Source organism: Pteropus medius, unplaced genomic scaffold, assembly GCF_902729225.1.
Source record: "Pteropus medius unplaced genomic scaffold, Ma_sr-lr_union100, whole genome shotgun sequence".
Classification (NCBI taxonomy): Eukaryota; Metazoa; Chordata; class Mammalia; order Chiroptera; family Pteropodidae; genus Pteropus; species Pteropus medius.
Window position 1 is genome coordinate 2,360,842 of NW_024345479.1, and position 23,226 is coordinate 2,384,067.

Consider the following 23,226-nt stretch of genomic DNA (forward strand, 5'->3'; position numbering starts at 1 on the left):
TCAAAGGGCTTTCAGATAATCCCAACCTCCTGATCACCCCCACCCTCAACCCAAAAGTCAGGAAGCTAGAAGATAGGCTTCTCATTCAAGTTTCCTGAGGATTACTAGCCACTCCCTCCAGGAAAAGATGAATGGAGTGTGAGGAGGTAAGCAGTAGGGGATGGCGCAGAGCCACCCCCAGACATAGGCTGGTACCCAGCTGTTTTCCAAAATATATTTGCAGATGGAGAAAGTAGGGGTGGAGAAGGGAAATCTCTCCCCAACCCCGGGGATTACCTCCCCCTCCACAGTACCCTCTTTCTCTGAGTCCTTATTTCATCTTTTTTTAAAAAACACACACGCACACACACAAAACGTAAGTAAAAACAAAACAAAAAAAAGCACTCTGTACAGAACTCGATCTGGATGCTACTGCTGCTCCCTTCTTCCAGGGGCAGAGCTGGGTCTCAAGGACAGTCTCTGAATGGACTGCTTTTGTCCTAGACACTCCCTTCAGGCCTCTTCCCCTCCTAGGTCTAGCTTCCCTCAGTCCTTCAAGGCCAGAGATCTGGAAGGAGAAAGCCAGGCTGGGCTGCTCCCTCAGGTGAGGAGACTGTGGTTGTGGCATCCACTGGCCCCTAGAGTCTGCTGGGGCAGGGCTCCAAATCAATCAAGACTTCCCAGTGCTGTCTTCTTTTCCAACCGGGCTGGACCCCTCAGCCAGCTGGGAATTGGAGTAGGAAGGAAGGTTTCTGGCCTGGCAGGCTCCACTGGATGTGGTCCAAGGGCCCTCTCCCCACCTCATCCTGACACAGAGCAGAAGTCAGGCCTTTCCCACTCCCCAAGGGTTCAGTAGGACCTAAGCAGACTTGGCCTTTTGGCTCACACTGGCACATCCAGTCCCAGGTATTCAGGGTTCTCTGCCGTAGGGGTCCCTTCAAAGGTGCTAGGTGGAGAGCTCCGCTCTGATGGGTCCTGGTCCCAGTAATAGAGGTTATCAAAAGCTGGACTGAAGGCTGGAGGAGGTTGGGGCTGAGAAGCAGCCTTGCCACAGGGTGCCAAGTACTCGGGGTTCTCCACGGCACCCCCAAAGGCAAAAACATCTTTGACAACCCCATTCTTCCCAGGAGAGAGAGTCTTGGGCCTTTCCAGCGTGGCACCAGCAGGTCGAGGAGTCAGGGGGCCATCTAGGGGTGAGGGGGGCTGTGGGCGAACCTCTGGCTGGTTCACATATTCTGAAAGGGCAAGAGAAGGGGGCTTGTTAGGGGAAGGAATCCATGTGTCCCAGCTACTTCCACAACCCCAGTGAGCCCTGGGCTGACCTGAGCATCCCCAGCTTCCCCACCTCCCAGTCTCTCAGCTCAGGCTTGAATTCCATACCGGGCTGGGGGCTGCAGGTCAGGGGGGCAACGTAGCCGTCAGTTTCAGGAGGCAAGGGTACTGTGGGGTCCTCACTGTACCGCTGTAGAGGGCTGGGGTCATGTGGGGAGAGAGTCTGCAGTCCCTTGGCTGCCCCCACTCCCAAATCGCTGTCAAACACATCAGAGCCTGCCCCTTCTGAGGGTGCCAGTGGAGACTTGGGGGGCTCCTCTTCGGGGGGCTCCAGCCCCAGTGTCAGCTCACCACCGCCACTCTGGGGAGAAAAGAGAAGGTCATGATGGGGCTTATTAATGGATTTCAGATAGAGACTCCATGAGAAGTGACAGGGTCATAAGAGATAAACAGAGGTCACCCTTAGGGTATGACGGTTACCGTGAAGAGAATGGGGTCATGGGTTGGAAGGCAGTAGGAAACCTTAAGGAAAATGGGGTGTCCATGAGAGGTAATGGTTGTGGGGGGGACATTAGAGAAAGGGAGCCTAGTCCATTGGGGTTGGAGGAGGTAACCAAGCACACCCAGCACAGTGTGATGGAGGGCACTGACCCTGGTGGATGAGCTGCGGTGCCTGTGGTGGGCTGTGCCCCCAGTACCCGGAACAGGATCTGGGCAAAAGAAGCCCTGCTGGGGCACCAGGTACTCCTCCGCATCCACCAGGTCCCCCATGTCGTCATCCTCCAGCAGCGAGCGGTAGAAGGTGCTGTCCAAGGGGCTGGCAGGGCCCAGATCCTCATTCTGGGGAGGAGGGAGACAGAGGATGGCAGCCTCTCCCCAGCCCAGTGCTTAGCCTCCTAAGGATGGCTCAGGGAGGTACAAGAGGTAAGGATTGGGCTTGAGGGCTGGGACCCAGGAGTCACCTCCCTTTCTACCCACTGCAGACTGCAGGAGTGTGCTTAGTCATAGGCAGGGACAGGTGGAAAGGCCTAGTACCTGGATGACCACAAAGCGCTGGGGGTCCCTGGCCATGCGGGAGAATTCGGCCACCAACTCCCGGAACCGAGGCCGACACTCAGAGTCAATCATCCAACCTGGGGACAGGAGGAAGCTCAGCATCTGTTTCCGCTGCAGCCTGTGTGCAGCCCCACCCCCTCTCCCTCTCCAGTCTGGTCTAGTGATTAGAGCCCCAAGCCCTTGTGTGGTAGAGCTGAGGTACCAGGACTTTTGAGAATCTCTGTAAGTTTGCCCTTTTTATTTTGCATGTCTTTTTCTAGCTGATCCTCTAGAACTTCCCTGGACTGGTACTATAAAAGAGAAGCAAGACCCTTTTGAGACTCCTTTAACCATACCAGGACCCCTGGGTCCACATCCATCCTGCCTTTGGCCCCCTCCCATGCCCCTTGTAGGCCCCTCCACCCAGAACCTTCCACCCCTTCTCCAAGCAACCAGCACAGCTCAGCCACGCACATTTGACCATGATCATGTAGACATCAATGGTGCAGATGGGGGGCTGGGGCAGCCGTTCCCCCTTCTCCAGCAGGTCAGGGATCTCCCGAGCTGGGATCCCATCGTAAGGTTTGGCCCCAAAAGTCATCAGCTCCCATACAGTCACACCTGGGGCAGAGACAGGGTTAAGGGCGGGTGTTAACAGGGGGAGCTTTAGTGTTCTGAGCTCCAGAGGCTCTGTCTAAGAGCCTGGCACCAAGGGATGTGATGTGTTGGAAGGCAGTAGGAAACCTTCTTAGGGAAAATAGAGTCTCCATGAGAAGTAATGGTTGTAGGGGGGACACTGGATGTATACAGACCCTGGCAGATTGTGGCATTGGCAGCCCCTCCCTGCTGTCCCATTCATGGTAAGGTGTCTCCATTAATGTTCTCCATCATGGCTCTCATCCTTCCACCAACATCCCCACCATGGACAGGGCCATGGCTCCTTGGCCACTCCTCCCAACCCTCCCTACCACTCACCGTAGCTCCACACATCACTCTGGTGGGTGAACCGTCGGCGGAGAATGGACTCCAACGCCATCCACTTGATGGGCACCTGGGAGAGCAGAGGAATAAGTCCTCGAACTAGGTGTGTGGGGACGTGGCTGTTCTCAGAGTTCTTCCAGGGCCCAGACCCCATTCCACCTTGCCTTACTCTACTCCCTTCGCTAACCTTGCCCCCATCTGCATGGTACTCTGTCTCGTCAATGTCCAACAGCCGAGCCAGCCCAAAGTCTGTGATCTTGACATGGTTAGGACTCTTGACCAGCACATTCCGGGCAGCCAGGTCCCTGTGCACAAGCCGCACTTCCTCCAAGTAGCTCATCCCCTGGGATAAAACATCCGCGTGAATCACACTCTAGCCATACTCTCCCAGGAAACCTCCCCATCCTAAGGTGGGGATAGGCTTGCTCCCAAAGGGCACCTGCAGAGCATACCTTTGCAATCTGCACACACCAGTTCAGCAGGTCCTGTGAGCCCAGGCGTCCACGGTGTTCCCGGACGTGGTCTAGGAGGCAGCCGTAGGGCATAAGCTGTGTCACCAGCTGCACCGTAGAGGTCAGGCAGATGCCCAGGAGGCGCGAGACATATGGGGAGCCAACACCAGCCATCACATATGCTTCCTGAGGGCAAGGGCATACATTGAGAGGGTTTGTGAGACCACAAACCCCCAACCGCCAAATGCCACTCCTGAGGACCGAGGTGTGACGGAACCCTCACCGGATCTGACTCCATTCAGCACAAACCGTAACCACAGCCCACAGACTAGGGAGGTTAAGAGTTGAGGTTTAGGGATAACATAGTCTCCTCAAACCCTAGTGAAGAGAGAGCCCAGAGCCCAGATCAGCAACCAGGGGGTCCCTCCTGTAGAGGGTGGAGGGGCTTACGTCCAAGATTTCTTTGTTGGCTTTGGGAGATGTGTTTTCCCTCAACACTTTGATGGCCACTGGGATTTTCACATTCTCCCCATCGGGGATCCAGATGCCCTGGGCAGGAAAAGGAGGATGTGAGCAGGAAGAGGGCTGGCCAGATCCAACCCGCAGTTGTCCATAAGGTCATTACTTGTGCTCTGAATACCCTTTCCTACTGTTAGGCCAACCTCACTAATTAGCAACAACTTTATTATTTAGCCCCACTATCCATTCCCTTATGCCTTGTCCCAGCCTCTGTAACTGCCCAACCAAACACCACTGCCTCCTCCAGTTCTTGGCTGCCTTCCCTAACAGAACCCTTGGCCACACCTGATGCATCCTCTGCAACCTCCCACCCTGGACTTTGGCCCCACCTCTGACCTTGTAGACTGTGCCAAAAGCTCCTGATCCAAGCACCTTCACCTTCCTCAGCTCTGTCTCTTTTAGGATCCGCATCTGAGCCTGGTTGGGCATCGCTCCACTAGGTGTCAACGGCTCCACCAGCTGGGGTGAGGGGGTGACCCTGCATCAGTGCCTGGGGGGCTGGGCCACAGACCTCAGGCTGGCGGGGAGGCCCTCAGACCGCCTCACCTCTGTTTCCTGCAGCAGCCTTCTCATCGTGTACTTCCGGATCTTCTGCCTCCTTCGCCTGATTAGGATGCCGAAAACTACCCCCATAACCATGACCAGCAGAGTGCCCACCACAGCAGCAATGATAGACGTCACAGGGCTGAGGACGGAAGCCAAGGTCAGGGGTTGGGGACCAGTCTTGGGTAGAAGGGATGATGGGACCCCATAGAAGGACATGAAGGTCACTGGTGTTTGGAAAAGGAATCTGGAAGGGTGACCCACAGGCTTCCATCCACTTTTCGCTACTTTAAAACCTCCCCTGGCTCCCTATTGCCCCCAGGATAAAGTCCAAACTCCTTGCTGGACATTCAAAGCCTTCTCTACCCACATCTCCAAATTGTCTATGCTCTTGCCCATGGCTCTAGTCCACATTCTCAAACTTCCTGACAAAAATCACCAAGAAGCTTGTTAATATGTCTAAGTTTGGAGCTCCACCTCCAGAGATTGATTGTGGTATGGGGTGAGGCCCAGGAATGTACACCCAGTGATTCTGATGTTCTAGCCAAATTTTTCAGCCATAGGTCATGATTTTCCACACCTCCCAACATTTGCACATGCTGTTACTTCTGCCTGGACCATTCCTCCATGCATGGGATCACCTTTCACGACTCATCCTGGAATAGATGGCACTCCTGGGTGTTGACCCTATGTCGTTGTCATCATCGCCCCCCTCCTTTGCTTACCCAAAGGCTGGCACATCACAGACCTCTAATTAACACTTGTTTCATGGACAAATGATTACCTACAACATACTCCAATCTGTTTTTCCCCCAAAACTTTTCCCAAAGCTCCCCACTGCCCAGAAACCAAGTCCAACCCTGTAGCCCGGTAGTGAGGGAGGGCCTATGGCCTCTGGATACGGCCCAAACCTGACTCAGATTTCATCCTTTACTCTGTTCTCTGTGCTAATAAAATGGCCCACCACACCAGAACATTCAAGCAAACACATCCTAAATTTTTCTGACCCCTCCCCAACAACACCACCTGGTTACTTTCTCCCTAATGCAGGTAACATACCTGCTCCTCTTTCAAGGCCTGGTTCAAATGCTACCTCATCCTTGAAGCCTCCCACTACATCCTGTTAAGAATTCATTATTTACTCCCTCAGAGCTGCAGCAGCACCCTCAACAACGCTGTCTGTGTCCCTTGCAAAATATCTAGCTACTTAAGGATGGAGAGGTACTGGGTGTCTTTGCCATCTTCTGCTGTTCCCCACACCTCAAGCATCCTGAGCGGGTCCTCCATCCACTTGTTGAAGAGAATTGAAAAGAGGATCAACAGTGGAAGAGTGGGCAAGAAAGGGACATGTGTCATGTCAGGAGACCCCCTCCCTGCAGCAATGACTGGTGGGGGACTGAGGGGCCATGTGGGGCACGTCCTGGGACCAGGCTGACCTGGCTCTCTGCTCGGCGGGACACCCCTTGTCATCCAGGTCCACACAGCTGCAGGAGAGAGAGAGAGAGAGAGAGAGAGAGAGAGAGAGTCCCATCAACAAGGCTGGGAACCACCTCCTGTCTCATTCCAGCCTCACAGCCGCTCCAGAGGTAGGTGTGGCAGGGTTATTATCTCCATTGAACAAAGGCAGAAACTGGGCTAAAGGTCACCAGTGCTCTTTCTGCCACCCCACAAAGGGATCCCTTCTCCAGCCTGTGACCCCACACCCCCTGTGGTGTGCCCTGTGAGGGGTGGGGGTCGCCCAAAGGAGCAGCAAGTCCAGAAGCTCGGCCATTCCCTCTGTGAAAGAAGGCCAGATATTAAACTGGCACAACTTCTGCAGAAGATAGTTTGGCAACACCTATTAAATAATGCCTGTGACCCAGCAGTGCCCCTCTCGGGATAAACCCCAAAAATGCCAACACCTGTACACTAGGGGGCATGCACAAGATGCTCACTTGTACATGGAGCTCAAGTGTAGTAACTGCAAAAAAAGAAAAAAAAAAGAACAAAGCTCAATCAATATCCCTCAAACATGGATATAGTCAAATATTATATCCATGCTGCAGATTGAGTAGTTCAAAAAAAATAGGAGGTAGATCCACGTGCAGTCACAACAAAGGACCTCCAAGGCACACAAAGTGGGGGGTGAGAAGCAAAGTGCAGAACAATATGTAGAGTATGATTCCGTTCATATAAAAAAGTGCACAAAAAGTACAGCACAGGGAATATAGTCAATACTGTCATAACTATGTATAGTACCAGGTAAGTACTAGATTAATTGGAGGGATCACTTCATAAATTATATAAATGTCTATCCACTATGCTATACACTTGAAACTAATATAAAATAATATTTAATGTCAGCCATAATTGAAAAAAAAATGCTCACATAAAAACCAAAACTGATTATGAGTTGAACTATATGAAATTGCTGTTCCTTGACCATTTATGACCTACAAAAACAGCAATCTTATGACTCAACCTAATATAAATATATGTTTGTGTAAATGTGTAGAGAAAGCCTGGAGGGATGAATCTGGTGGTTCTCTCCAGAAAGGGGTGGGGGAGGGGAACAAAACGCATTGGTTTTGCAATGTTTATACTTTTATATCGCTGAAAATGTTTATCACAAGGATGTATTCATGTATTTCATGTGTAAATAAAGACAACTATGTTAAAAAAATGTTTAAATAGATCACTGTGTTAGGACATGAGAAAACATTGCAAGATTCTGTTAAGTGAAAAGAAGCAATTTACAAATAATATGTATGGTCTATGATCCCATTTGGTAAAAAGAATATATATTAGACTACAGACAGATAAAAACAACTGGAGAATGACAATATATATACTTACATAGAAATTATGTCATAATCTGTTAGAATGTGCACAGATAAAAACAACTAGAGAGTATAACATTTTAGTGTATGTGCTGCCAGAAGTGAGCACAAGAGAGTATAACATTTTATATGTTATAATGATATATATATATTAGTCTGTGCACAGTTAAAAAACTAGAGGAAAAACATTACAAATTATTAACAGCGGGAATAGAACTGCTGATAGTGACATTAATTTATATTTCATGTTCTAATAAAAAAAATTTTAGCAACATGTTACTTTTGTGGTCAGAAAAAAAAAGATATGAAAAATTAAGTCTCAGGGTAAGCGAAGGCAGAGTTATCTCTGTTTTATAATAAGAGCCCTGGAGAGGCTCCTGGAACAAAGCCCTCCTTTTTGCAGAAAAGACCCTCAGACTCACGAGTGGGTGCAGTTGATGGGGCACGGCTGGCACGTGCCCTTCTCATCTGGGAACTTCCAGATGGGCATGAAGGAGAGGTCAGGTTTCACACCACTGGGGCAGCGAGCCACGCAGAAGGGAGAGTCCTTGTAGTGGGCGCAGGCCACACACTGGTCAGCCCCCTGGGAGGGGAGGAAAGGTTTGTGGGGGGCTGGCAGTAGGATCAGGGCCTGCAGTCTCCTTTGAGCTTCCCATTGTTACTCAGCAGCACTTTTCATTAGGGTGTAGTAAGAATTAACTTAAAACAGGGTTTGTTTTTTTTTTAAGTTTATTTTCTTGCTCCTGGGACAGCCCAGGCCTGCTGTGTCTGCTACCTCTGCTCTTCACCCAGCTCCCTCAACTTCAAAGCTTGATCCCAAGCTGGGGGCTTCACATGAAGAACTGGGAGGGGAGTACATTACTTAAGGTATAACTGCAAGTAATGATCGTTACTAACACGTGGAGAGCATTTCCCGTACTTAGGCACTGTGCCAAACCCTATTTTGAGTTAATTCTTACTAAACTCTAATGAGGCAGGTACTACTATGATACTCATTTTATAAATGAGCAAACTAAGGTTGGAAGCAGGGCCTAGATTTAAATCGAGGTAGTCTGATGTCTAAGCCCACATGTCCAACCACCTTGGCACAGCCAAGAACATAGGCTTCCCTGGGACCTCTGCACAATCCAAAGGGTCCCGGGTCTACCACACAACTCTTGCGGTCCCCAGCACCTCAGCCTCCCTCCACCTCCTATTGTTCCACCCTCCTGCTGCTCAGGTCTGAGCTCAGGATGCTCTCCATGGATGTCTTCTCAGACCTGACCAGGTCCCTGGCAATCCACCCCAACCCACCCTTGCTTCCCTCCACCCAGCTCTGAGTTCACTAGCACCTCACCGATCCTACGCAGGTCACTGAGCCATTCTGGGGATGACACTCGGGGTGGCACGGCAGACAGTACCTGTCCTTCACATACTCCCGGGGGAGCCTGAGAGAGGGGATGGCTGGTGAGGGGTCTGGAAAGAACCCCTGTGCACCCCTCCGGCCGCCCTCTGCTCCTCCCCGCATACCCCTGCAGTACTCGGCACTCCTCCACGCACTCCTGGCCCCGAAGGAACTGGCTGCAGTTGACACACTGGGTGGGTCCCGGACCCCAGCAGTGCCCATGGGCACACAGCGGGTAGCAGGCCAGGCCTTCACCCACTGCAGCAAGGAGGAAGGAGTCAGAGAGGATTCTTAAGGGAGACTCCAAGTCCAAGTGAACCGGGGGAAGAGGCTGTGAGGGTGGCTCTGGGTTGGAGGGGCAGGGATAGGGCCTGGGCAATGCGGAGAGAGAAAGGAGTTCTCAGGTTCCAGAAACAGAGGAAAGGGAAGGGAGGGATGCCAAGAGGTCAAGCCAGCCAGAGCTGTGTCAATAATGGTGCACCAGGGACAGGCAATCTACGTAAGTCCCAGGTTGCTGTTGCTAGGGGCCCGTGGGCACTCCTGTGAGCTGGCAGATGGGGAGCAGGCACACTGGGCTCCCTGTCTTACCACACTCGTCCTCTGGTCGGTTAGCACTGTGGAGCAGGGCCTGGTGAGGGTTCCGAAAGAGCTGGTCCCAGGGCACCGTGTGCACAAAGCAGAGGCGGGCGTTGCGGTGGATGAGGGCCAGCCCACTGCCCAGTTCCCGCAGTGAGCGCAGCCCCAGCCAGCTGATGCCCAGGCCTTGCAGGGTCAGCGAGTAGGCACCACTGTGGGAGAGGAGGGCTCAGCTGCAGAGCGAACAGCTCATTGCTGACCCCCTCCACAGTCTACAAGGGCTGCCCCCACCCCAGCACCCTCTACTAACTCCCATGGAAAGGCTGCCGATGGAGCCCCTGGGGAACAGGAGGACCCGCCATACCCAAAGCTTCTCCCGGGCCTCCCCGTCAAGCCCCCTCCCCTGGTGCTCACTCATGCAGAACTCGTCCCCGGATTACTCGCAGTTTCTGGAAGACACTGAGGTCAGGCAGGGTGTCTGGCCACGCTGAGATGTACAGGTAACCTGCAGGCACAGGGTGAGTCTAGGGGTGTGGGGACAGGATGAGGATCCCCAGCCCCTTTAGAGCAGGATGCAGAGGCAGGGCCCACCTGTAATCTCCTCTAAGGTCTCAAACACTCTGAGCTGCTCGGGCTGTAAGGGGGCAGTGTTGGAGGCTGGGTCCCTAGAAGGAGGATGAGGAGAGGAGTCAGCAGAGCCAGCAAGGGGTGGGCACGACCCCCAGACTGGCCGTGCCACCCTCATCCCTCTTCTATTAATAACTTCAATTAAATCCTTTGCTCAAGCCCGGCTGTTGCCATCCCGAGCTGCAAAGCCCAGGCCCTAGTTTGGCAGGATCTATCAAAACAGTGTTTATATTCTTTGATCTAGAAATTCTACTTCTAGGAATGTGGCCTAGAGAGACACTGGCCCCTGAGGCATGTACAAGGCAGAACTGTTTGTAAGAACGAAAACTGAAAATGACCTAAACACCCATCAGTAAATAGGAGAGCTGTTAAATAGAATCTTGATGTATCCAGACTATAGACAAAAAACTAAACATTTAGGAGCACTTAGTATATGCCAGGCACTATTCTAAGAGCTTATGCATATTAACTCATTCAAACTTTATAACCACCTTATGAGGTTGGGACTAGTTTTGCTCTGATTTTGGAGAAGAGGAAACTAAGGTCCCATAAGATCACCTGTCTAGTAAGTGGCAGTGCCAGGTTTCAAACCCAAGCAGTCTGGTTCCCTGACCTTTAGCTGCAACTCTTTGCTGCTGCCACCTGCTTCACACTTCTTGAAAAAAAAAGGCATCTCAAGAACCCTCAGGACCAGCTCTCCAAAGCAAAGGGCAGACAATACTCACAATATGCTCTCATTTCCATAAACCAAGGTCTCCAGCGAAATTACAACTATGTTTTCCATGCGTGTCTATGTGTGCATAAAAGGTCTAGGAGAACACACACTGTTAACAGTGGTCTCCTCTGGAAGGGGGAGCAGAAGTGGAGGAAGTGTTGAAAGGAATTTTCTCCTTTTTTTAATACGTATTTTTATTGAAATGTATTTCACATACAATAAAATGCGCAGATTTTTACTATACAGTTTGATGAGTTTTGACAAACGCATTCATTCACTCATGGCTTCCTCACCCCAACTGATATATAGAGCACTTCCATCACCCCAGAAATTTCCTTTGTGTCCCCCCCTTTGGAGTCCCCCCCACCCCAGGACAACCACAGTTTTGACTGCTATCACCAGAGTGGTTTTGCCTATCTAGACCCTCACATAAAAAGAATCATATAGTGTGGATTCTTTTCTGGCTTATTTCAATTAACATAATGTGTCTGAGACTCATTCATGTTGTGTGTATCAGTATTTTGTTTCTTTTTATTGCTGAGAATGTCATTGTATAGATAGGCCATCGTTTGTTTATTCATTTACCTATTGATATACATTTGTGTAATTTCCAGTTTGAGACTACTGTGAATAGAGCTACTATGAACTCAAGGAGAACGTTAACTTTATCTGGATGGCTTGACCTCCATACAAGTGTGCGTTGACAGATAACATGTCATGTATGAAAAGAATCCCTCCAAAAGTCTCTGCCCCCTCTGGTCTCTCACCTGCTTCTTCTGCATTCCTGGCCTCCCACCTGTCTCTGGCCATCCCTTCACCCCGAGATGCTGCCCTTTCTGGGTCCTCAGGGGTCAGTAACTGCCTCAATGTTGTCTCGGGCCATTGTGCCCGCCCTTCACTCCGAGTATCCTTACCCCGCAAAGCTCTCCGGCAGAAACGCCAGGCTCCCAAAGATCTTCTTGCAGCCAGCAAACTCCAGGACATTGGCACTAGTGACCGCCCTTGCCTCCCGCAGGTGTTCCATGCCCAGACCATAGCACACTGTGGGGAGTGGAGCAGGTGGTGAAGGGGCCACCTCAGCCCCTGCACTGGGACTGATCATTCCCTACAGAGCACCAGGAACTCAAACTCCTAGGTCCTGTCTATAGTCCCATCTTGGGGCCACATGCCCCCTCCCCACACTGACGAGATATGGGGGAGCTTGTAGGACTGATCTGAGGAGGACCAGGGGCAGAGACAGTGGGAGACACGAGGACTGGGTCCCAGGAGGGTCTGAGGAAGGGTGAGACAGTGGGCAAGGCCAGGCTGGGTGCGCAGGGACAAGAACTACAGTCTGGCTTAGGGGGTGGCAATGGGTACCTCGGGCACAAGGCTTGCTGCATTTCTCACACCGCTGTGTTCCGTCTTCAGCTGTCACTTCTTGGTTGTTAAGGGGACAGACTAGGGTGCAGGATCCCACATCCGTCGATAGGTAGTTGTCTGAAGAGACCAGGGTTGTATGTCCACATGCCCCGGCCCTTAATGCCCCACCGTGAGCAGTGTCACCATGCCCAGGTAGTACAATAAGAACAACATCCGACAGTACTGGAATGCCCTTGCTGCAAGTCAGCACTTAGCATTCATTTGCTCTTCACAACAGCCCTATATGATAAACACGTGGTGCGATTCCCATTTTGCCAAAAAGGAAAGCAAAGCGCAATAATGCAAATTCCTGGAGGTCATCGTGCTAGTGAGTGGAGGAGCCAGGATCTGAACCCAAACATCTGGCTCTATGCTTCGCACTGTCACTCACTGTGGGGAGGATATGACTGGGACCTAAGAGCCCACTCCTGTCTCCTGTGAGAGGAGGAAAGAGGTCCCCAGATTCGAGGCCAGCCCCTAAATGCCCGTCAGGAAAGAGGGGACCTGTTAAATAAAACTCCAATCTATCTAGACTATAGAATGAAAATTAACATTTAGGAATGCTTAATATATGCCAGCCGCTGTTGTAAGAGCTTATGCATATTAACTCATTCAAACTTTATGAGGTTGGGACTACTTTTGCTCCCATTTTAGAGATGCGGAAACTAAAGCACTAGTCATATGACTAGTAAGTGACAGAGCCAGTTTTCAAACCCAGGCAGTCGGGCTCCCAGGCCTGAGCTCTTAGCTGCTACTCTTTGCTGCTGCCACCAGTTCCACAGCTGTTGAAAGAATGAGGCATCTCGATAAGAACCATCGGAACCAGCTCTCCAAAGCAAGAGGCAGACAATACTCATAACATGCTCTTATTTACATAAACCAACGTCCCCACCAAAATTACTACAACTGTGTCTCTCCCTGGCACTCACAGGGACAGGCGGTCACACAGCTGGCGCCAAAGGTATACCGGCCCTCAGGGTTGGGCATGGACTCGAAGGTGTCCGTGTTGTAGGTGACCAGGGCTGGGCAGTGCAGCTCACAGATGCCACTGTGGTTGAAGTGGAGGCAGGCCTGGGAGGAAAGGCATCTGGTGATCACCAGGCTGTTTTTCCCTTATGTGCCAGGGGCAGTAGGGCAGTACCGGGCAGGGTGCCCCTTCCCTTGCCCACCAAAGGGTGAGTGAGGCCCAGTGGGAACGTACCAGGCAGTCAGAGTGCTTGGGGCCCGTGCAGCCGGCAGCACACTGCTCATGGCAGCAGTCGGTGGGCAGCGGGCCCTTGCATCGGGCACAGCCGCCGGCACAGACAGTTCGCGTCACTATCAGGCAAAGGGCAGGATGAGGGCTGGGCGGCAGCCTGGGCACTGGGCCCTCATCACCCTCACCTCCTGGGGAGATGCCCTGACCCACGGAAGACACCTGAGGCCTAGGAATCCCAACCCTCCCCTGTCACCATTGTTCTATCCAGCTCTGTGCCCCCAGATTCTGGGCCTAAGACTCACAGCGCTGACAATCCTGGGAACTTTCTCCCCAGCAGTGAGAGGCTTTACAAGCTGGAGAACAGGGTTGGCCTGGGGAGAGAACAGAAAGACAGTAAGAGAGACAGAGACCAGGAAGCAGAATGCACAGTGAGGGAGAGACCCAGACAGGTAAAGGAGACTCCAAAAACAGAGACATAATCTAGAAGCAGAGGGAGACAGGACAGAGCCACAGAGATAAAGAGACACGGAGATGGTAGGAAGGACCAAGAAAGAAGAAATGAGTCATGGGTGGGGTGGGTGGGAGGAGAGGGTATGTAGGAGTTTGGGGTTGGGAGGGACCGTCTGAGAAAGAGAGAAGGCTCTAGGCAGGGAGGAGCATGGCTTACAGGCCCGGGAGCGGTTGTTGTCTATCAGCATGAGGGCCAGCTGGTTGTTCTTGTGGAAGATGTCCTTCCACAAAATCGTATCCTGGTGGCAGAGCTGAGGGTTCCGCTGGATCAAGACCCCTCCCTTCAGGATCTCTGTGGGGCAGGCAATAATCAGAAGCTTCTGTCCCTGTCACCTTCTGCCCTCCCACCTTCTAAATGAAGAGCAGGCTTCTTAAACACACCCTAGGTTCCCCAGGGAGCAGAGAAGACACCTTCAGCATCTTTTAGCCCTATCAATACTAATCCCCCTCCCGTGATACACACACACACACACACACACGCACGCACACGTGAACCGACTAAGATCCAGGGAGGAGGGGGTTGTCCATGTCTGGCTCCAGATATCCAGGTCATTTTCTCCTCTCCTCCCACCTTTACTCTGTGCACACTGCCTGGCAGTTGAAAAAGAGACTCTGGAGTCTGAAATCCAGCCTCACCACTAACTAACAACTTATTCTCTGTAAACCTGTTTTTTCATCTGTAAAATGAGAATAACATTGATGCTTCCCTTGCAAGATTATAGCACAACTGAAATAAGATCACGCATGCAAAGCTCTTGGCACACAGGGTTTGGGACACTGTCAGCCCTAGGGCTGCCATGTTCAGTTACACAGGTTGTTCACTGCACATGTGTACTCAGGCAATAAGTAGGAAAAAAACCCATCCTGCATCCTCATTATCAAACTGTGTGAACTAGTGGAAACTGTGACTTCCTGGGAAGAAGGAAATCTTTTCTAATCTTCACAAGGGCACTTTCCCTAGCTCTGACTGCATCCATCAAGAAGGGACATAAGCCTCCCCATAGCTAGCTGTGACCTTGGTCAGCTCCCAATAACCGGAAGATTTCAATGACAATGATGACTACCTGTGAGGCTTCGCAGCTGCAGCTCCTGCAGTCCTCCTGGGGCAGCCCCAGCAGCAGGGGTGGCACTGTCCAGAAGGTCTCCATTGTCCAGCACGGCCAGGGCATAGCTATCCTCAAATAGCTGGGTGCCTCGCACGATGCGCAGCCTCTGCAGTGGGACCTGTCTCACTTGGTTGTGAGCGATGAGCACATAACCCTGTACCTCCTGGATATCCTGGAAGGGGACAGGGTAGGGTAGGGCTGAGGCAGGCTAGGGGCCTGGAACACTACCAGCCCCCAGGGCTTCCTCAGGGTTCCCCAGTGCTTGGGGATCTTGGGCAAGGCCGCCATCCACTGAGCAGTCCTGCTCCCTTCATGTATAAAATGGAAATCAAGGCCACTCCCCACCTTTCCAAACCAGATTCCTCTATGATCAAGAAAGATAATGGTGTGTGGCGGGGAGCACTTTACAAACTGTGAGCAAGTGCCCCACCCTCCGTGCGTCTCAGTTTCCTCATCTGTAAAAGGAAAGGCCTGGACTTGATGATATCTGAGCATTGCACACATGACCCTACCCCAGAGCACCATGGAAACAGCCCAGCAGGCTGGTTTCCACTCTCCTGCTCATGATCCTTTCACATACATTTCCCATTTTATCTTCAAAATGGGCCCCCCAGGGGAAGTCAAAGCATGCCTATATTGCTCCCAATATACAGATAACAAAACCGAGACCCAGTGAAGCCAAGAACCTAAACCACATTCACACGGCTTGTCGGGGGCAGAACTAGCCCTGGAACCCACATCTCTCAACAGCCCTTTCGCTACTTGAGGTGGGAGGGAGACAGTGGCTGGGCGGTTGGACAGGGGGAGGTGATCGTGCTGGCAAGAGAGCAAATATTTAGCAAAGGAACAGATGCATTCCACCTAGAGATGTCCACGGCCAGCCATGTTATAGAGAGGGAGTCAACTCGTCTTTCAGTAGAACGAACAGGGGTTAGACATTGGAAAGGACTCCGGGTGAGGAACCACAATGAGAGGAAATATAGGCTTCTTCTACCACCCACCGATAAGCAGAGGGCTCAGCCCAAGGAGAGGCAGGGACTGGCTGGGGTCTCACCTGTAGGAAAGAGAGGCTGGCATTGGCAGGCAGGTAGGTAAGTTCCAGGTTCCCCTGCACCACCTGACAGCCCTGGTAGAGGTGGCGGAGCATGTCCAGGTGGGTCTCGGGACTGGCTGGGAGCCGCAGCTTCATATCTGTGCCAGTGCACACTATCAGGAGAGAGGAAATGGGTCAGAGGGCATTGCCCACCCAGTGAGCTTCTCCTACCTGACTGCCTCCTCCACATTCACTCCCCAGAGTCAAGCCATTTCAGACGGTGAGAGAGCACAACGGAAGGACCTGACCTCCCATGTCTCTTACACCTGCAAAAGGTGCAATAGCAAAAGAAAGTTTCCAAGTTTGTGAAGAGGAGGGAAATCAGGGGACAGGCTGCTTCTGGCTCAGCCCATCCTGGTCATCCAGACGGGGCCCTGCTATATCAGCCCTCGGGAGCCCGCCCGCCCAATCCAGGGGGTTGGCTGGCAAAGAAAGCCTCTCTTTGTCTCAAAGGCACGACTCAGAGCCAAGGGGTAAAAATCCCCCAAGAGAGGCGATGATGAATCATGAACTCTCTGGATACCCCCTGCCCCTCTCCCAAGCAAACAAACTCGGGGCATTCTCCCCACCCCATTCCAATGCCACCCACATGCCAATCTCCTGGCAAGGAATACTCATCCTCACAATGCCACCCAGAAAGTAGGAAAGGAGGGTCAGCTGGAGTCACGGTGGGGGCATGAGGACCACCGGGGGCCTGGCAGAAACCTTTGGAATTCCCCTAGGCAGGGACAAGGGGCATCAGACTCTAGCTCTGGGCATCCAGACCCAGGCTGCAGATCCTAGGCCAGAGTGATGCCTACTCCAAAGGCTCCTACTCCAGCACCTCACCCTTGCCACCTCCTCAGGGCAAGACTCCAGAAGCAGCTGGCAGAATCTATGCCACGAAACTCCTGCCACAAGAGCACTACGTCAACCCTGTGTACCTGCCCGGTGCCAGTCATCAGCCAACGGGCATCAAGATGAACTGTCCCAGGGTCCACATGGACCCCGGCTGTGTGTTCCTGAGACCAGAAGTACCCACAAAGGCCAGGGATACTAGGAGGGGTAAACTACCCCTGGTGAGGGGACTCTGGGGGCAGCAGCTGGCACCCTGCCTACCAGCATGGGGGAGATTACAGTGCCCAGTTGAACTTGTTTTTCTGCTCTAGTGAGAAGATGAATCACCTGGTGTGTCTTGCCCAGGAGGGTGTGCCGGGGGGAGGTGGGTGGAGGGCACCCCCAGGTACACAGGCCCACAGGTGCCTGAGCTGCCCGGAATTCCTGTTGGTCACCACTCCACCTCCTATAGGTTATGTGCAGATTCAGGAGGGCAGCACAGTGGCTGATGTTGAGGTCTGACACCAGGGCTCCAGCAACTTGGAGCTGGAGCTCAAACCCCAAGGGGTAATAAGAGATACCCTCTGCCTTCAGAAAGCTGGGGGCGGGAGGGGACAGCCCTCCACCCCCTGGTGTTGCTTCTTAGTAACAACCAGAGTGGTCTCTGTTCCCGCCCCTCTGGGCAGATAGGGAAAGAAGCAAACAGGGAAGAAGGGGAGGGCCCAGAAATAGAATCAAGGGTCCCTTCCCCCAGACTCCCAAGAGAAACAGGAGATGGGGGTGGCCTGGCCAGGCCCAAAATAACGCCCGCTGCCAGGACCTCCCCCGGCCTCAGCTTCAGCTGCTTTGTAGGCACAGCTGTCTCCAGGCCCAGACCCCAAGGCCCTGGCCCAAGCCTGGGGGGGAAAGGGAGCAACAGAGCAGGGGCAGGGGCTGTCTCCACCCCCTGCTGCCCGGTGCAGCCTCCAAAGGACACCAGCTGTGGCAGCCAGGCAATAGGAAAACAACAACAATGGAACACTGGGGGCAGCTGCATTAACTGAGCCCCTACTGTGTGCTCAGCAGGCACTCTGGGTGGAGCCTCCTAACATCCTGCAGAGGCTGGGACTTCAAACTGAGGCCAGCCGAGAGGCAGTATCTGAACTGAGTCTGTCTGACTTTAGATTCCACATTCCTTCTACGAAGCCTAACTGCACACACAGATTCGCCCTACAACCCACACAAACGTAAATACACACTAACTCCACCGATGCCACTGAAAAACATTGCAGGCTCTGGGCAGGGCAGGGTGGCTGGGCTAGGCTGGGCAAGAGGAGCAGAAAGAGTGGTAGCCCCACCCCACTAGTGAATTTGTTTGTGGCCGATTTGAGTCTAATTAAGACTTTAAGTGTTTGCAACAGGTGGTAAAATTGGTACCCTGAGACCCCTCCCAAGGAGCTAGAGGCTTTCGAGCTAATCCCTGCACCAACCTGACATGAAGCCAAGGCTTTCTTGATACCTCCCTTACCTCTACCTCCACCTCTCTCCCTCTCCTTCACCATGACACCTGCCCCCACCTCCTCCCACTCCCCCTCCTCCTTACCAGTCCCCTCCCTAGTCCTCACCTTGGTCCCCATTTCCACACTTTCCCCCTTGATTTTCTTGGGAGATAGGAAGCCTATTCCACACAGGGGAGCTCTTTGTCTCCAGGACACCTGCCCCTTAGGAGCCTCAATCTCCAACTCTCCAAGCAAAGGCTGTGTGAGGCCGGACCAGCCCACAGCCAGGGGACCGGACTGCACACAGTGAGCACTGGGTGTTTACTGGATGGATGGATGGATGGATGAATGAATGAATGAAATCCAATGAAGAGTCTCCAAACCAGAAGGGACCAGTTGAGGTCCCAGTGTCCATCCCACTGCTCAGAGGCTGGTCACAGTCCTTCATGTCCCTCCAGCTGGACTTCAGTGGTCAGGGTTTGGTCCCAGCTCTGCGGGTGCTCTCAAGTGGGTTCTCTCCTCACCACCAGCCTTCGGCCTTCTCCCTAGCTGCTTCTCTTGCTCACTAGCATGAAAGTCAATACTTCCTTTGGTTTCCATGAACACTACCTGCATCCCCACAGCTCATCACCCCCAGATCCACTGGGTCACAGCCCATTCTAGTGACACCAGGACTCAACAACCACATGCCTGGTGTATCAGGCAGACCAGAACTCTAGCTGGGCCACTCACCGTGTGACCTTGAGCAAGTTTCTGGACCTCCAAGGCAGAAGCCAAATCAGATTCATCTCTATGCCCAGCCCTGCCTGTGACTTAGTAGGCACTCAATGAATATTTACTGACCTGAACTTGGCTGTAAGGAGGAGATAATCAAATAATAACAACTCTTCCTCTCTATAGAGAAGTTAAATGAGAGTTAAATGAGATAATGAATCAAAAAGCAATCTGTAAACATGACAAGCCTTTGTAAACAGAGCTGGGACAACACAAACATTGGCTATAATTCTCCCACTCCTTGATAGAGCACACACCCCTCACTCTACCTCCATTCTCTTTTCAGGGATGGAGAGAAAAGGTGTCCTAGCAAGAGATGGAGGCGTCACCCCAGAGGCACTTCCCACAGGCTAAGAGTGGGAAGGGGATCTCCTTCCAGATCATTCTAGCACTCAGGGGCAGGCACAACTCCCTGGGCCCTACACCACCTCCCCTCCCCGCCCCCAGCCCCAGCCCCAGACCACACTGATCCCTCACGCTTCCACTCCAGCTGTCTCCCACGCCACAGCCTTGCAGTTCCCACTGGCCTCCAGCCCACTCCTGCCTTCAGTCCCCTGCCATTCTGGGAGGGCCCAAGAAGAAGGCAGACATGAGCTAGACAGGGTAAGAGGATGGGGAGAGGAGGGCTGCTCAGCCCCTTTCTATAGCCTAGATAGGGGAAGTCATTCACCTGCATAAGGAAGTAGTGCCTCCACCCAAATCTGGCCACCTGGCTGCCCCTGAGGCTTTGCTCAATCCATTCCTGTTGAATGGAATAAGACTGACCAACTCTTAATGCCTCCTCCATTGGAGTCCAAAACGCCCTGAATATTATTGAGTTGATGGGAAGCCTGGGATAAGTCACTTCATTTCTTTGGACTTCAGTTTTCTCATCTGCGCAGCGACTTCACAGGATTGTTGCAGAGATGAAATGAAACTATCTATGGATAAGAACCTGGCATATAGGAAGCATGCTGTACATGTTTTGAAAGTTAAGGCAAGGGAAGTTCACAGAGCAGGAGTACGGGGTAATTCCCAACCAAGAGAAAAGAAAAGGTGCTTTATATTTGGAATGCAATGTATTTTCTCTTGCGTTTGAATCAATTTTTTCTTTTTTATTTTATTTTTTTTTGTGTGTGGATATTAAAATGAGGTTACTTTCTCTAAGTGTAATAGAAAGAAGGAAGGCTATTGGGAGAATCACACAGGAATTAAATATGAGCTCTGCAAGATAAAAAGGATGTATTTGCTGCGCACTTTACAAGACCTTGGCCTCTAGGAGGATCTCAGCAAAATCCAGACCCTCTGGGTCTTCCCCCATCTCTCCTTCCTTCCATATTCCTAACACAACCCTCAGCCCTAGAATGTAATAAGGGTGCTAGGCGCAGCTGGATGGCGTGCTGCCATTTTAACTATTCCCTGCACAACAAACTCAACATCTCTGTCTGCACCCAGCAGTGCAGGTTGAAGGGTGAGGAAGACCAGAGGGGCAGGAGAACTGACCCCTCAGATCCCGGCACTGCAGCAACTCAGCCACTCACCACCTGCTCAACTCGAAGGCTCAGGTGAGGAGGACAGCAGCTCGGCCTGACAGCCCAGCGTGGCCTCACCCTCTCAGCCAGCAGAAGGTCAGTGGTGAAGACACAGCCTGGGAAACAGGGAGGGGAAGAATGGGCTCAAGCAGAGGAGACTCCTTCCTCAGAGTGAAGGCGTGGGGCCACCTCCTTCTGTTTACAGCAGAGCTGGCCCAGCACCTTGAGGGAGTTCCTTGAGAGGGCAGAGTTCATCAGAGTCCCCAAGTCAGCGGAGAGACTGTTTGGGAACACAAAGCCCAGACACACACACACACAACTCAAGAACACTCTAGCATAGGGGTGCCTCATATATCACAGCAGTGCTCTGGCAGAGGGGCCCTGGGCCAGGCAGCACAGACAGGATGACACCCACCCTTTCTCCAGACTCCCTGACCTATGGAGACCAGGACGCTCTCATTTTGTCTTCCTCACAACCCAATGAGACAGGGAGCAGTGTCCCCCATTGTTCAAAGTAGATTAATAGTGATTTCAAAAGTGTGGTTGAGGGTCGCACTGCCTGGGGTCCAATAGGGGACCCACCACTTACTTGCTGCTATTTAACCTCTTTAAGACCAGATTTTCACCTAGAATATGAGCATATTAGCAGAACTTCTCTCATAGAGAACTAAAGGAGGGAACACATGCAAAACACCATGCGCAGTGCTTGGCACCAGAGTATATTTCCAGCTTTAACTGCAATTACGTATGGACAGACAGATGAGGCAGGACACACTGTCATCCCATCACCCTTCCCCACACACAGCATAAGGGAAAAGGCAGGACAATCCCTCTGCATACCCCCATCTAGTTCTATTTCTCAGCCTCCCTCCCCTTCCAACTGCCCAGGATTCCCTCCTGTAGAACTCTGCCACTTCATGCCCCAGACCAGGAAACCCACCATCACTACCTCTCTGCCGCCCATGCTCTCTAGAAGTCACAAAGCACAAAGTCCCTGAGCTGGCCCTAGAGAAACTTGTTCAAAACAAACGTCTCCCCCTCCCCCCAGCCAGACTCCAGCGTGAGGCAACTCCGCGATCCGACTGGCCACCCTCTCCTCCCGGCTCTGGCTGGACAGGTTGCTCTCCCCACCTTCCCCCTTCACACCCCGATCTTGCCTGAAGCTGTAGTAACTATAACTAAACTTAAGCGGCCGGAGGCGGGTGGAGGAGGCAGGAGGAGGGGCAGGGCAGGAGGGACCCCCGGGGAATCCAGCCCAGTCCAGTCCGGAGGCGGAGGCTGCCAACTGGAAAGACTTTGAGAAAGCTCGAGGGGGCTCAAGAAGGGGGCGCGCGCGCGCGCACACGCACGCACACACACACACACACACACACACACACACCCCGTGCGATACAACTTCGATGGGAAACTTTCTGAACAATCTCAGAGAACTTTTTTGACAAGTTCCCAGAGCCGTCTCAGAGTCTGGAAAGTGCCGTTCTCTTGAATGGGACATCGAGAGGCGCTTCTGTGTAACTGCCTCCCTGCCCCAGCTTCTTTTGCCCCCTCCCCGCAGAGGGCCGGCGGCTCTGAGCGCCTGGACTGTCCGAAACTTCGGATCGGGAAGCTCGTACGACGCCCCCTGCCCCGTCTGCCCGGGGATTTCGGCGGGTGTCCCAGGCTGCCGGGTCCTGTCGCGGCTCCCTGCCCTCCCCAACCCAGACCCACCTTGAGTGCCCGTGGCTCCGGGGGGCAGGAGGGCGAGAAGGAGCCCCCAGCGGCACCAGGCCGCCAGCTCCATGGTGCTCACTGCGGTTCCGGTCCCATGGCTCCGGCTGGACCAGGCTGGGGGGCGCCGGGCGCGGCAGGCGGAGAGGCCAGGCGCTTGGCGCCAGAAAGGGTACCCTGCGAAGCGGCGGGCTGTTGCCTCGAAGAGAGGTCTCTTCTCGTCTCTCTGGGCACGCTGGAGGGGAATCTCAGCCCCACAACTTCATTCTTGTACTTCCTCGAGCCTGCCCTCCTCCTCCACCTTCTCCTCCTCCTGTGATTGGGAGCCAGCGCGCTCACAGTTCGCCCCCCGCCCCCTCCAACCGCATTCCAGCAAGTCTCTGGGAGTGGCAACTCCCGGCTTCACTTTCTCCTTCTCTCGGCGCAGGCCTGGGGTGCGTCCCTCCCAACGCCGGGACGCCCGGGGTGCCTGCAGCGGTTCTCATCCGTTTCCATGGAGAACCCCTTAAAGTAGAGGAGGTGATTGCGCCCCCTCCTCCAGGAGTCTGGGGCAAATGCTTTAGGCTGCCATCCTTAATTCTCGCAGGTTTTATCTTAAACATTCCTGGCGAGTTTGCATCCTACTCCATCACGTGCCTATTCGTTTTAATATCAAATAATTGTTTTCCCATCACGTCCTAAGAAAAGTTGATAGCCAAGGAGGGGCGTGTATTCTGTTTAACTCGTGTGT

General features: G+C 52.8%; 1 protein-coding gene across 1 annotated transcript; it reads right to left on the bottom strand.

The window, feature by feature from the left end:
- Positions 1–200: 200 nt before the first annotated feature.
- ERBB2 (erb-b2 receptor tyrosine kinase 2) lies at positions 201–22,854 on the bottom strand. The gene is made up of 27 exons (XM_039873602.1): positions 22,497–22,854; positions 16,172–16,323; positions 15,076–15,289; positions 14,169–14,303; positions 13,804–13,872; positions 13,505–13,620; positions 13,233–13,374; positions 12,262–12,381; positions 11,817–11,943; positions 10,152–10,225; positions 9,975–10,065; positions 9,573–9,772; positions 9,110–9,242; positions 8,937–9,027; positions 8,023–8,183; positions 6,218–6,265; positions 4,785–4,923; positions 4,575–4,697; positions 4,170–4,268; positions 3,720–3,905; positions 3,455–3,610; positions 3,262–3,337; positions 2,761–2,907; positions 2,287–2,384; positions 1,903–2,091; positions 1,360–1,612; positions 201–1,214 (listed from the first exon to the last, which is right to left on the bottom strand). Exons 1-27 carry the CDS (start codon positions 22,567–22,569, stop codon positions 862–864), a joined length of 3,765 nt encoding a protein of 1,254 aa, XP_039729536.1. The 5' UTR covers positions 22,570–22,854; the 3' UTR covers positions 201–861.
- Positions 22,855–23,226: the final 372 nt, after the last annotated feature.

Excerpts from the sequence above, each read along its gene's own strand:
- ERBB2 (XM_039873602.1), bottom strand. The coding sequence starts at position 22,569 with ATGGAGCTGGCGGCCTGGTGCCGCTGGGGGCTCCTTCTCGCCCTCCTG. Across the intron at positions 10,066-10,151 it reads GACCTTAGAGGAGATTACAG|GTTACCTGTACATCTCAGCG; the intron begins GTGGGCCCTGCC and ends CTGTGCCTGCAG. Across the intron at positions 4,269-4,574 it reads CTTTTGGCACAGTCTACAAG|GGCATCTGGATCCCCGATGG; the intron begins GTCAGAGGTGGG and ends TTTCCTGCCCAG.